General features: G+C 41.2%; 2 protein-coding genes across 2 annotated transcripts in view; both read right to left on the bottom strand.

Annotated features, from left to right (window-relative positions):
• Window positions 1-14,118, bottom strand: part of LOC100515441 (olfactory receptor 52A5-like) — a 202,980-nt gene that overhangs the window by 31,721 nt on the left and 157,141 nt on the right. The gene's annotated exons all lie outside the window — the stretch shown is intronic.
• On the bottom strand, window positions 1,559-2,515 carry LOC100514417 (olfactory receptor 51G2-like). Its single transcript, XM_003129508.2, has one exon. The coding sequence runs from the start codon at window positions 2,513-2,515 to the stop codon at window positions 1,559-1,561; it is 957 nt and encodes a 318-aa protein (XP_003129556.2).

Genomic DNA, 14,118 nt, shown 5'->3' with positions numbered 1-14,118 from the left:
TCATTATATTTCTCAAGGAGCTATCAGTAAGCAAAGACCATATATATATATTTTTTTCTTTTTTAAAACTCCTTCTATTCTGATAATACCTTACAGAGGATAGCTAAGTCAATGTCTTTGAGATCGATTTTAAACTTTCACAGTCTTTTTTTCATGACCTTTTCAGTCTTACAGGCAGAAGTTCCTAATAAACCCGGCCTTCGCTGGCTTACTTTCCTCTGAATTCAAATAGCAATGCAAACTAAGTCCTCAATTCACTAATTACTTTTTTTTTTTTTTTTTGTCTTTTTGTTGTTGTTGTTGCTATTTCTTGGGCCACTCCCGCGGCATATGGAGGTTCCCAGGCTAGGGTTGAATCGGAGCTGTAGCCACCGGCCTACGCCAGAGCCACAGCAACGCGGGATCCGAGCCGCGTTTGCAACCTACACCACAACTCACGGCAATGCCAGATCATTAACCCACTGAGCAAGGGCAGGGGCCGAACCCGCAACCTCATGGTTCCTAGTCGGATTCGTTAACCACTGCGCCACGACAGGAACTCCACTAATTACTTTTGGTTACATGGTCTGCTGCTTTCCATGATTCCAGTAGGGGAATGCAAACGATACGAACTTATAGTTATGCCTTCTGGATGACGCCGATGCCTATTAAGTATGCTAAATATCTTCAGATTGGTTACTTGAGCTAGCGTTTAGGAATTCATGAGAACTTTCTTAACGTAGTACGAAATTCTCGCTAAAGCTACCACACGTCTGTTCATTGTTCTCGGCATTTAAGGCTCCCTTTCACTGGGGTCTCCTGTGCTGACCCAGCAGGACAAGTAGTCATTTGTTTACGAGTCTAACTTCAAGAGTGGACCCCTGAAGAGAATAAACGAATTCGTTTTTGCGCCTGGAAAGTTAGGGAAAGGACATGCAGGCTTGTTCCAGAAATCCAGATATAACCTGTCTCTTCTCAGTTGGAATGGTAAAAGCAATGGTAGCAAGATGAGTAGGAATATTCGTTTCTCAGATTCTTATATCCTATTTCTTTTCAGACGGCTCCTTTATTTCTTGTTAAAAACCAGCATAATCAGATAGGAACCAGTATTCCAACAGTAAGAAATAGTCAGAAATATGAAACACAGTCATAAATTTAGCATCAATTACACAGTTTATAATGCCTTAACTGAAACAACGGAGGCAGTTAAGAATCAGGTGACAGCCCGTCATCCCCACGCCATCAGCCCCGCATGGATGTTTCACAGCACAGACCAGACTCAGTCCAGCAGCGGGACGAGGGGACTTCATCCAATTTACACACGAGAACACCGACCTTGGGTTTCGACGGCCGTGTCTCCTTAACCACCGCTAAACAATTATCACTCGTGGTCGCAGCTACGATCACTTATTTGTCTGCTGCTTCTCTCTCCCTTTGTCGTCAGATTAGGAACTTCTTTGGGGGAAGACCTGAGTATTTTTTATATTGCAACTCACAGGGCCTCACACATTTTTTGGCACATAGATGATCCTGAACTGCATTGTTAAATTGGTTATCGGTTCTGATAACAGAGAAGATCTCATTCTCCAGCAACGACACGTTGCACCCCAAATCGCTTGCGCAGCGCAGCCTGGATCTGCTGGGATTTGAGACTGTAGACAAGAGGGTTGAGCAGCGGTGTCACGAGCAGGTAGGCGTCGCTCATGGTGGAGTAGAGGACTGGGGACGTGTGGTGGGTGTACCGGTGCAGCACGGCCAAGCTGAGGAGGGGCAGGTAGAACACACACACTGTGCACAGGTGACACGCACAGGTATGCAGTGCCTTCCAGGTGCGGCCTGGAGGCCCCAGCTTCAGAAGCGTGCCCAAGATCTTCACGTACGAAGCAAGAATAAAGACAGCATCCGCGGCAAATGTGCAGAGTACAAAACCCAATCCATAGGCACTGCTGATAGTGACATCCCCACAGGCCAGGTTCAGCACATCCGGGTAGTAGCAGTAAGAGTGGGAGAGACCAGTGGCCCCACAGAAAGGAAAGGCCCTAAGGACAAAAGGCAGAGGGGCCAGCAGAGTGGCACCTCGGATGAGAGCAGCTCCGCTAAGCCAGGCCACAGTGTGGCGGGTTAGGATCCTGGTGTAGTTCAGCGGAGCACAGACGGCTACCAAGCGGTCAAAAGCCATGGCCACCAGGACTCCAGATTCCACGGAGGAGAGGGTGTGAATGAAGAACATTTGGCTTAAGCAGGCATCCAGGCCGATGCGGCGGACGTCAAACCAGAAGATGGCCAAGACACTGGGCAGTGTTGACAACAAAAGGCCTAGGTCAGTGAGGGCGAGCACGGCCAAAAAATAGAACTGAGGCGCATGGAGGTTCTGCTCCGCTCTAACCAGGATGAGCAGAAGGGCATTGCCCGCCAGGGCCAGGGTGTACAGGAGACAAAAGGGAATGGAGATCCAGATGTGGGCAGCCTCCAGACCAGGAAGGCCAAGCAAGGAGAAGGTGGGCCAATTAGAAGCAGAGTGATTGAAAGCCAACATGACACCATGTAGGGAAGACTGCAATCCAAGCCGTTTTCTGCTCTCTAAAGGAGAAATCGTAGGTCAGGAGACTTGAAAACCAAGTGAGAAGCAGAAAGACTGCGGATACGCAGTTGTAAAAGTAAGCTGTGGGAAACAGAAAGTTGAGCTTATATTCATAACTTCATAATTACTCCTCTTGATATGCGGATGGCAAGTAAGCCCATGAAGAGATGCTCAGCACCATTACTTACTCGGAAAACATAAATGAGACGTACAAGAAAGCACTAGAAATGGCTTAAAAGGAGTGAAAACACCACATGTCGGTGAGGACGGGGAACAGCTGGAATTCGGATGGGATGCACGTGGCACAGACTCTGAAATCTGTTTGGTGGCTTCATATAAATCACACATATACACCCCGCCCCCCCAGACAGTTACCGTTACCCACCAGCGGTGTAACTTCTAAGAATTTGCGCAAGAGAAATAAAAACACGTCCACACATAGACTTGTACACAGTCAGTCAAAGCAGCTTTACGCATGACGGCCGAAAAAGGAAAGAAACCAAATATAATCCAATACCGAACGAATAACAAAACTGTGAAGACTCGTATACTTTAAGTTAAGAAGGAAACCACGACTGATGGAAGCAACAGCATGAATGGGTCGCTGCTGCTCTGAGAAAAAAAGATGTACAAAACCCCAATACTGTGTGACTGCATTCGCATATGAACCCCTAGGAAAGACAACGTCAGTGACAGCTCATCGGAGATTTCAGAGGTGAACAGGGAGGAGGAAGAGACTGGCTACAGACAGGAACCAGCTCCTCGGGAGATGAAAACGCCCCGTATCATCCCTGATGCACTCATCACATGACTGTATGCACGATTTCCAGCTCATCAAACGGTGGTCCGTTCAAACACACCCTTTAGAGCAGCTTCCTCATCCCTTCCTTTTGACTCACTTATACAGGACACGCGACTCTGGTTTGTGAAATACCGTGTCCCCATCACCAGAAACTGATCCCATCTGAGGTGGTTACCAGGCCATTGTACGTCACACATCCCCTTATTTGATCCTCTCTAAATGCTCCACATACGACACAGGAAGAAAAAAATGAACTCTATGCAGTTTTTCCAACAGTGCCTCCCTCTTTCATTTTTTCTCCATTTAAAAGAACTCCGACTCTACAATTATCCTTTTCCTGAGGAATTTAAACCATGCCTTCCGTATTTCTCATTGGCTGACGTTTCTGCTGCTTCTCTTCTGTTCTGATTCACATAAAATTTCTGAGCAATTTTAATACTCTCAAACCACGTGAACGCCCAGATTTTCATACGCGATCCAGATGCCTTTTCTGAACATGAGTTCAACGGATCCACCGACACCTCTACGCCGCAGCTTCACAGGAAAATCAAATACAAACCCTGAGCATAACCGTCAGTGCAACCCTTCCCAATACTGACAGCTTTTTCTTGTGTTTTATTCGGAATTTTTTCTTCTTTTTTTGTCTGTGTCCATGGCATGCAAAATTTCCCGGGCCAGGGACCAAACCCGCACCACAGCAGTGGCCTGAGCCATAGCAGTGACGATGCCAGGTCCTTCCCTGCCAGGCCACCAGGGCACTCTCAATCTTACAGTTGCTACTGTAGTGATGAAAATCAAAGGGTCAGAAGGCCAGGTTGACTGAGTTCAAAGGCTGGCCCTTTTCTCACCAGGCGTGTGTTTTCGGCTAAGCTCTGTCTCTGTGCTTACAACCCTCTTTGTAAGACGAGGAGAGCAGTGTATATGTTCCCTCGGGTTCAAATGAGAAATGACTAAAAATAATGACTGTGTATATGTAATATTTATATATTATATATGTGTTATAATATGTGTGTGTTTAGGTGCTGTTTAACTACAGGCAGTTATTATTAAATCTTACTGTTAAATCTTCATTTAGGCACTATTATTTTAAAACAGACTCTAGTCAGTCCTTCTCTGAAAGCTCTCCCTCAAGGACTTCCCCATAAATGCACTGCTCATACATTTTTCATAGTGACTTTCTAAAATGTCATCGTGACCATATTATACTCCTTTAAATGTTCCCCACAAACAACAAAATAAGCTTTAACATCTTTGGCGTCCTTATCATGAGGCACAAAACTTCTATGCTCTGGACACTGCATATTTCTCTAAGCTGATCACGCAGAGTCAACGCCTCCCTATGTTCTGTGTTTTATTGCAATAATTGTGTTTTCATTCTTCTGTTTGTTTGTTTTTTCTCTTAGCTAAGCCCACAGGGTACAGAAGTTTCCAGGACAGGGATCAAACCTGCGCCACAGCAGTGACAGTGCAGGATCCCTAACCCACTGATCCGCTAGGGAAATGCCTGTTTCCACAACTCTGAAGATGCCTGGAGTGCTGCTCTTACATGTCCTCACTCTCTGTCACTTTGCTTAACACAAGCCCTCTGACTGGATGGTTTTAATCCTCTCTTTTTCTAACATACCTAGAGAATTTCTATTCAGTCTTAAAAAGGAATCGAAATTAATACTACGGCTTCTAGAAAATAGTCCCTGATACGTTCAAATATAATTTTTTACTTTAATTTGTTCCGTCATAGCAGGTTTACAGTGTTCTGTCAATTTTCCACTGTACAGCGAGGTGACCCAGCCACACACACATATATTCATTCTTTCAAATAAAACTTTCTTCTTTGGTACCTTTTAATGCTTCTCTTGCTTAATGCATCCATAAAGTTTTGAATTTTTTTAAATTATATTTCTGCCCCATCAACTCATCTTCAAATACTTGAGGTTACAAGCCTCTCTGTTTCTCTAATGAATTTTTTTTGAAAAAACTCATATGTATTATGATAAATTATTTATAAGTGAATGACTTACAAGTGGTTGAGGCAAGTTGATATCAGTAACTCCCAGCTATATTTCTAATACATTTGTAATAATGATACTCTATTAAATATTGCTATCATGATCAACTGCATGAGGCAGAGCAAAAGCACACAGCACACTGGCTGAAAGTTCCTTGGTCAGCATTTGTTTCTAACCTTTGATAGTACTCAGTTCAAAACAAGTGTATCCATAAGTAAATAGTGGACATCACTACATAAAATCCCACGTTGATTTCAAAATAAAACACTGATTGGTAGGAGACATGAGCGTATTTCTGTAAAGAGACCTCAGAGTACTTGCATGTTACAGATTCCAAATTGAAACTATAAATAAGTTTTACTAAAACCAGTGTATGAAGTCCATTATATATGAATGAGCTTATGCACACACGTATGCTTATCAAATGTCTCTCACATATTATTCACATATTTGAAAGCACTGCAAAAAAGTGCATTACAGTTTATCAAACCAATGTCCCTGGTCAATAATTGTAGCTTAGCCATGTGTTGGATGAAGGAAAGAAGCAGCAGGGACAGAAAGAGGAGCAGAAAAAGATGATGATGCCGAGGAAAAGAAAAGGGGAGGAGAGAAACAGAGGGAAGGAGGAAGAAAGGAAGGAAAATTTTGGGAAGAAAACATTAAGGAGCAGTTGATGCTTATCTCCTCTTCATTTGCCAGTGGTAAAGTCAGTACATACTTCCTGGATCCTAGTACTTGAATTTCTATGTATAAACCAACCGAGTACTTAATGGTATATAAAAAATTGTATACATCTAAGTACTATATGAATACTCAGTGTGTTTATGTATTTTTTCCCCTCAAAGCCCAACCAGAAGCCATGTTCTTACACAGGTTTTAAAAAGCTATCACTTTGGAGTTCCCTGGTGGATCAGCAGGTTAAGGATCTGGTGGTGTCACCGCTGTGGCTCTGGTTACTGCTATAGCATGGGGACTTCTAAATGCCAGGAGCACAGGAGCACAGCCGGGGAGGGGGCGGGGGGGAGGTGTCGTCTTGATTTAACTGAGAAATGCCCCTGGTGTCGGCAGGTTGGAATCACATAATACATCTAGTTATAAAAATAACCTACGTTTACACATAAGCACCTACATCGTCACTAGCCCTGCTTTGTTTATTTTATTGTCATTTTGTTTGTTTGGGTTTTTTGCTTGTTTGTTTGTTTTGGTCAAGGACAGGACCTAGCTTTAAATCCATCCTCACAACAGCTTCTGGAAGGCAAATTCTATTTCCCCTGCTTCCCCTTTGAACTTATGCTGTCTATGTTATGTTATTATGTTATACTACGTTGCACCAATTAGGTAATTTTTAGTGAGAACCCTTCTTGTGTCAGATACTGTATTCTAAGCATTAGAGTCAAACGTGTGAGAAATAAAGCAGCATTATGGAAAAACTTAATTATTATGGTTTAAAAATTGGCTTTGTCATTTTTGTCTTTATATGACCCAGAGGGTCATTTAATATTTCTGGAAAGAAATATTCCTTGTTGTAAAAATATATGTAATCATACCCGTCTTAAAGGGTATTTAGAAATATTAAACAAAAAAAAGTTTATTATAGGACAGAATTGGAAAACAAAATTTATATAAAAGTTACTGTAATGTATCAAGGTCTGATCTAGATGTATGAACCAAATTTACATCTATATCTAGATCACTTTATATATATATATTAACTCTGGAATATGAAGAAAGGCTTCACTTGCAAGTTGGAATTTAAGAAGTCTGAAGAAGCATTAGCTCGAGAAAGGTATATGTATTTTCTATGTTAAAAAAAAAATCTGCAAAATTACAGGGATTTAAAGAGAAGTTGGATCAGAAATACTGTGGCTGCCTAGCATCATTAATGGAGGGTTGCAGTTACACATCAATAAGTCTAAAGATACTAGCAGAACAGTTCTTCGCCTATGTAGAGTCGTCTTTTTTTTTTTAAACTGGGCGCTTGAAGTTTGGTTTTGAATGTTTATCTCTCAAAACCACGAATTCTCATTTGGGCATCTCGGAACTCATAAAAAAGACAACAAACATCACCAACAGGCACGAGCTCAAACTCGAAAAAAAACTGCTGTTTTCGGGGTCAGGTGGAGAGGGTCAGGAAAACCCTCCAAATCTGCAAACGCGTTTGATGCTTTCCATGCTTCAGTGTCTTAAAACAAAACACGCTGATTTAGTTAAATCTAATCCATGCTTGCAAACCATATTCATGAGACAGTGGTTTCAGGACTCAGAAAGCGATCAAAATCTAACTTAGGTAAACGGAATATACACATAAATCAACAAATATTCTTTAATTAGTCATGACTACAATAATTGTTTCTTAGAAGAAAACGAAAAGAAAATTAGAATGCATCGCTTATGAAACAGAGGCTTCTACAATTTAATCTCCAAATCTCACACATCCGGACACTGCCGCGAGCCATTCCTGTGGGTCCCTTTACCCTGGAAAGCTGGTTGTTAGTGCAGTAATTTTCTTGAATGGACATTGTCAGGTTCACAATGACCACGACAGTACTTATCTCTGAAGCGCTTTACTCACCATGCAATGAGGGACTCTTTCGCTTTCAGGTGGATCTGGTTCAGACGTAAGGCGCAATTCAGTGTGGAGAAGGAACTGGTTTGGTGCTGTACAAACCACGAAAGGGTCTGGTAGGTGCCTGGAAAGCACTGCTGACATTTATACAGCCCTGGGAGTTCCAAACCATCACAGCCAAGGGCTTAAGTTTATTTTCACCCCAAGGGATCTTGGAGAAGCAAGAGAGCGTATCTTCAGTATTGACCCATCTTAGGGCATCCTTCTGTACCAGAGAAACCAAAAGCCCCCATTCGATTGGAACCCAGTGGTCTGAGCCATGTCTTTCTTCAACATATGAAAAGCAAGTTGGAATGAAAGCACGTAAATACAAATGTTCTTAGATGATTCTGACTGTTTCAGAAATGTTAAGCTATTTTCATGACATAAAACAATAACTGACTGAAGGTATTTAACACATATTTGCACATGCACATCGTCCAAACTTAAAACATACGGAATTGTTTTGTGTCATTTTGGGGCAAAGACACCAATTCTTTTCCCCAGAGCTAACAAACCTGTCTAGAGTTATCTTTCTGAAGAGATAATTAAAGCGATTTAGTATAGGACATCAGACAGTGGCCCTGTACACCTGTTTTTCTCTCTCAAGAATGTATCAAAGGCATATCTCCTGAGAGTATAAAAATGTCCACGTTTTAAAAAGATACTTAATACTGCATAATACCAATGTAATGCAATGCTTTAACTATATCTGAATTTAAATTGTTTCTACTTCACCAGTATAAATACTGATGCTACCTTGGGACACATACTTTTGTGTATTTTTTTGTACATTTCTATAGGGGACAAGGCTCACGTTAAGTTGCTAGACCAAAGTATATCCATTTTATGTATTTAAGCCTTGTCAAGCTTCCTTTTAAAAATGTTAAATAAATTTTAAAACGCAGAAGTATAAAGATTTGCAAGCTTCTATTTTACACTTGTCAATCTCTTAAATTCCCAAACATGCTGGACTGAAGAAAGTACCTTATTATTTCCTTAATTTATATTGCTGTGTTGATTATTATCTTTATATTTTGGAAATTTGTACCTTTCTTTTGTACATTGCCTCACCAGGACTTTTAAAAAATTGAATGGATACTTTGAGAGGATAAAACAGAGGCAAGTCAATTGTTTTTCAGGAAATGAGTCCACGTAGGTACTCGATGGGGAACATTATTAAATCCTCACTCATAAACCAGGACCCCATTCACAGGACCCCTCAAAACCATTTTATATTTTTACATCCTGTCCTGATTCTGCCTCCATTGCGACAACATCATCTTTTTTTTTTTTTTTTGGTCTTTTCTTGGGCCGCACCCACAGCATATGGAGGTTCCCAAGCTAGGGGTCTAATCGGAGCTGTACCACCAGCCTACACCACAGTCACAGCAACAAAGGATCCAAGTCACGTCTGTGACCTACACCAGAGCCACAGCAACGCCAGATCTGAGCCTTGTCTGTGACCTACACCACAGCTCACGGCAACGCCAGATCCTTAACCCCCTGAGCAAGGCCAGGGATCGAACACACAACCTCATGGTTCCTAATCGGATTCGTTAACCACTGAGCCCCAATGGAAACTCCATGACAAAATCATCTTAAATGATTACCCTGGGAATACTGCATGGTAAAACTCATCGCTATTGTCGTTTTTTGAAAGCAGTTTATTGCGATATAATTTAAATGTGGTAAATCTCAGCCTTTGAAGGGTCCCGGTTCTGGCCCTTAACAAATACGTATGCTTTAACCATACATCACTAGGTTCAGTCATGCCTGTTTCAATCACCTCTCAAATGCCCAGCAGGCAGCTTTGACGCACCCCTTTCCCCCCACTGACTCCAGGCCTTGGAAATAACTTCTATTATTTCTGCCTCTATGGTGTTAGTGTTTTCAGAATGTCATAAAAATGGAATTATACGGGATACAGCTATTACATTTTTTTCTGGTTAATATTATAATCTTAAGATTCATCCGTGTTGTTGCATGTGTAGGACATTCACTGATTTTTTTTTTTTCTATCAAGTGATATAATAGTCCACCATGACTTGTTTATTCATTCACCGTTTGATGGATATTTGTGGTTTTGAGGTTTGGGCACTAACGAATAATTGGGTAGCAGGTGTATCAATGGACATGATTTTATTTTAGTTGGTTAAATATCTATGAGTAGGGAGGCCATGTCTCAGATACTATTATTCATTCTCACCGTCAATACAAATGCATGAGAACTGTTCCAAATTCTTTTGAGATTTTCTTTCGAGGTTTTATTTGCCCTAAAAGCTGAGTGGGAGCCTATGTTTTAATTTGCATCTCCTTAATGACTAATAATATTAAATATATTTTCATATCATACGTTTTCTCAATACCTTTGCTACTCAGCCAATCTACACCACAGCCACAGCAAACCTGGATAAACTTCTGGCACAATAGCTTAGATTTGGTGGAGACGACATGCTACATGAGGTGAAGGCTGCTTGGATGAACTAGCTGTGGTCCAAGTGCCCTAAGCTGTTTTTCCATGTGAGCAATCCATTATTCTCAACTAATTTTCACTTGCCCGGAAGAATATATTAAGTATTTGAATACATTTATTTTCAAGAAGTTAATGAAACAAATGGTAATGGTATGCATTGCGTGATAACTTTATCTTCTTGAGCAAGAATTTTCTTGCACACATACGAAAGCTGACACAAGTACCCTCAGTTCACTGTACACAATCTCTGTGGATCTGGGTGTGCTCAGCTCTGTTCATCGTCTCACTGAGAGAAACGGGGACTGCTCCATTTAGTAAAGCTGGAGGTGGACAGTGGAGGTTGCCTCATCAACTCTGAAGTATATACGCTTTTAGTCCTTCTCAATGGCTCCTGGAGGTTAGATTTATGGTCAATCCTGTGATGCTCCTCTACACAGTCATGGCCACTGCTATGTCTCAAGTACTCAAAGCCACATCAGTTCACACAGTTGTTCAGTGTATATTCTGAATAGCGTATTCCTGGGTTTGAAAGGGTCAGTTTGACATTTAATGTCCTCTGTGCTAGGCCTTGATAGATCTGATAAATTAACAGAAGAATAAAAAGTAAGAATGAGAAAGACTCCTTTTTCTGGAGGTGATCAAACTCTATCAATCTGAACACCTCAGCTAAAAAGCTATCCTCACATTTTAGGAATCACTTGTATGGGAATATTTTCATCTTGTTTCCAATTCTTTGTTTAACTTATACTTTTTCCCAAGGTCATGGGTCCTCAATGACTTTGAGTAGAAAGGAAACTAACTATTTATTTTCATCTAAATCACAAACAAAATACAGTAAGTTGAGATTTTTTAATACAATGCACATTTCAATACGGCTACCTTCAATTAAACAAAAAGCAATGACCAAAACACCCTGAAAGATGACAAGCTACTTCTCCTTGAAGCCAGTGTGTTCCTCTCAGCTACTTTATTTTACACACATTGGTGGCTTCAGTCCCACAGTATTATTATGGAGACAGAAAGCCTCAGCTTGGGAAGAACCCATCACTATCACTGACCAACCTATATTTTCCCTGGAGTGATTTCTTTAGGATTGCTTCTCCTCCCTGGAAGAGAAAACATCAGCACTTTGCAATCAGGGAGGAAACGCTTTACCCATAAAGTTCTGACACATCCTAAGTATAACTTCAAAATTGTTCTGATGTGTATTTTGAGAGAGGAAGTGCTCTGGATCATAAAGGACCTTTGACCCCAGATTGTCCACGTGAATTCTCGGACGTGGGGCGATTACATTAGTTTATTTTTTGCTTATTCAAATATAACAATAATGTGTTAGGTTGATGATGTGAGGGGAACCTCCACTACACTTGTAAAAAAATAAGCAATAAAAGACACTTATTTAAATTCTCAAGTAGGACTCATCCTGACAAGCAGCTGCTACTGTAATTACAATGTCCCAGCTGAATTCATGGAAATGTGACCCCTCTTCTGAATGTTATTGCATCTGTGGATTTTGCCAGCCTGAAACACCATGTCTATCGTTTAATTTTAAACTTCATGAACAAAAAGAGCCCCTTGATACTCAGTTACATGTTTGTGCAAAGTGTGTGGTGTGTGTACGGGTAGGATGTGGGATAATGACAGAAAACATACATAGTTGGTCCTTGAGAATTCAAAGGTAATTTTTTAACTATACTTGATTGTCTCCTATCTTGAAACATATAATATGAATGAACAATAGGAGAGTTCAAACAGATGTCTGTGATGCAGTTGACTTTTGAGAAGCCCAAAATACAGGCTAGAAGAGAGTGAGCAACTCCCAAATGGAGATGCGGCATTTAGCAACAACTTCAGAGGGGCCTGGGAGGATACTAAATTTAACGAGTGATTTCCAACTTATGTGCTTCAGAAACCATCGAATACTTGGGCCAGTGTGGAGGATACCGTGGAGCAATAAACGGTAGACTCCGAATACACAGTGGATCCTCCCAGGAGATCACTGTCCTTAAGAGACAGCTGCATCAATAATAACAAGCTCGAACCAGGTCCCAGGAATTCTTGATTTTGAACGTGGAAAGAGACAGCTGCCCCTGCAGCAGGTTAGCAGCCCCTCTGCCCTGAGATGTCAGGTAAGAGGGAAGACAGTGTTTACCCAGATTGGAAAAAAAAAAACCCACTAAGAGTAAAGGTATTTCGGGTACATTGGCGAGTAGAGAACCTCTAGCCCATAGCACAGGAATTACGGAGGTCTGGATGCATTTCTTTCTGTCTGATTTGTTTCTGTCAAGAACCTGAGCTGTTGGGACAGGGCTACTGAGCCAAAGGCAAGGAGACTGAGTGTGCTCCTGACAGGAGAAGCGGTCTCACGGCCGTGTGGTCACTGACGGGTGTTCAGCCCCATCCCTTGACAGGGTCTCCCTTGGTGACTAGAATGCAGATTCTGGACATTTCGAAAAACCCGTGGATGAGAAAAGGACTTGCAACGATATCTGACGCCAGACCCTTAGCTCTTGCAGCCGCGCTGATTTGCATGAGCAGAGTCCTCTCTTCTCCAACAAAGAGTGAGCTTCCTAGTCCTTCTCTCACCTTCTCTACTTTTTTACAACAAAATTCAAGATTTTTTTTTTTAAAAGCCGATACAGCTTCTGACACTAATTCCAACTTTCTTTTAAAAGAGAATGTGTAACATTGCATTTGATGCCTTCTTCTTACTTCTGAAAGTCTCATCCACACTGACCCAGGAGGTTCTGAAGAACTGACGATCCTGCCGAGTGGAAACCTCGGACAGAATCCTTGTCTCTCGCCCTCGATACAGGAAAAGGCAGTGAAACTTTAAAAAAAAATTTGTTTTGTTTTGTTTCTTTTTTCTAAGAACCTTACCCTCAGCAAAGATTAGATTTGTAGGGAAATTAGAACAGGGGCAGCTGGGAAGTATTCATGCCACACAGTCAAGGTCTGCATGCTCCAGCCAGGGAATGAAGGTGGGGAGAGCGCATCTCAACAGGGGCCCAGCACCCATAGGAAGAATGACATTAGCGAGTGGGAGCCGGTGAGAAGGGCGACAATTTGCATATGCAAATATTTGTAAGGCTCATCATTTGTGGGGAGGAAGCGTATGTGTGCAGTGCCCATTTAGTTTCAAAAACGCAGAATACGGTGAGTGATGGACTCAGAACAAAGTGTACTTTGTTCTCTGCGGGAAAGAGACTCAGCGCCCACAACTGACTCTTTCTGGATAAATGAGTTTGAGCGACACAGACCATGAAAACAGTCTCATCTCTGACATAAGGATACTGTGTTTGAACGTTAAACAGACGTCTCGCCCCATCAGTAAATACTGCTAATCGTACTCTATTAGACCACTGCTGCAATATTAAGTTTAAGACCAGGCATATAGGAAAAATAACTGACGTTGAATTTTTTTGATAAATAAGCATACTCCTATTGAATTAGAGCAATTAAAATAGGCACTGCATAATATCTGTTATTACTACTAAAACAGACTATTTGTTAACGAATTTATAGTCGCTATGTAAAATGCCCTTAGATCTTAAAAAAATTTTAAAAATTTAGACCTCTACTGAAAAATAGATGAATATGATTTAAAAAATAAAGTCTGTTAAATATTTTAGCTTTTTTAAGCAAATATAAATAAATTGTCTTTTTTTT

Source organism: Sus scrofa, chromosome 9 (assembly GCF_000003025.6).
Source record: "Sus scrofa isolate TJ Tabasco breed Duroc chromosome 9, Sscrofa11.1, whole genome shotgun sequence".
NCBI lineage: Eukaryota > Metazoa > Chordata > Mammalia > Artiodactyla > Suidae > Sus > Sus scrofa.
Note: the sequence above shows the minus strand (reverse complement) of the source record. Positions and strands in the feature narration are given on the sequence as shown.

Coding starts and splice junctions, on each gene's coding strand:
- LOC100514417 (XM_003129508.2), bottom strand. CDS start 2,515: ATGTTGGCTTTCAATCACTCTGCTTCTAATTGGCCCACCTTCTCCTTG.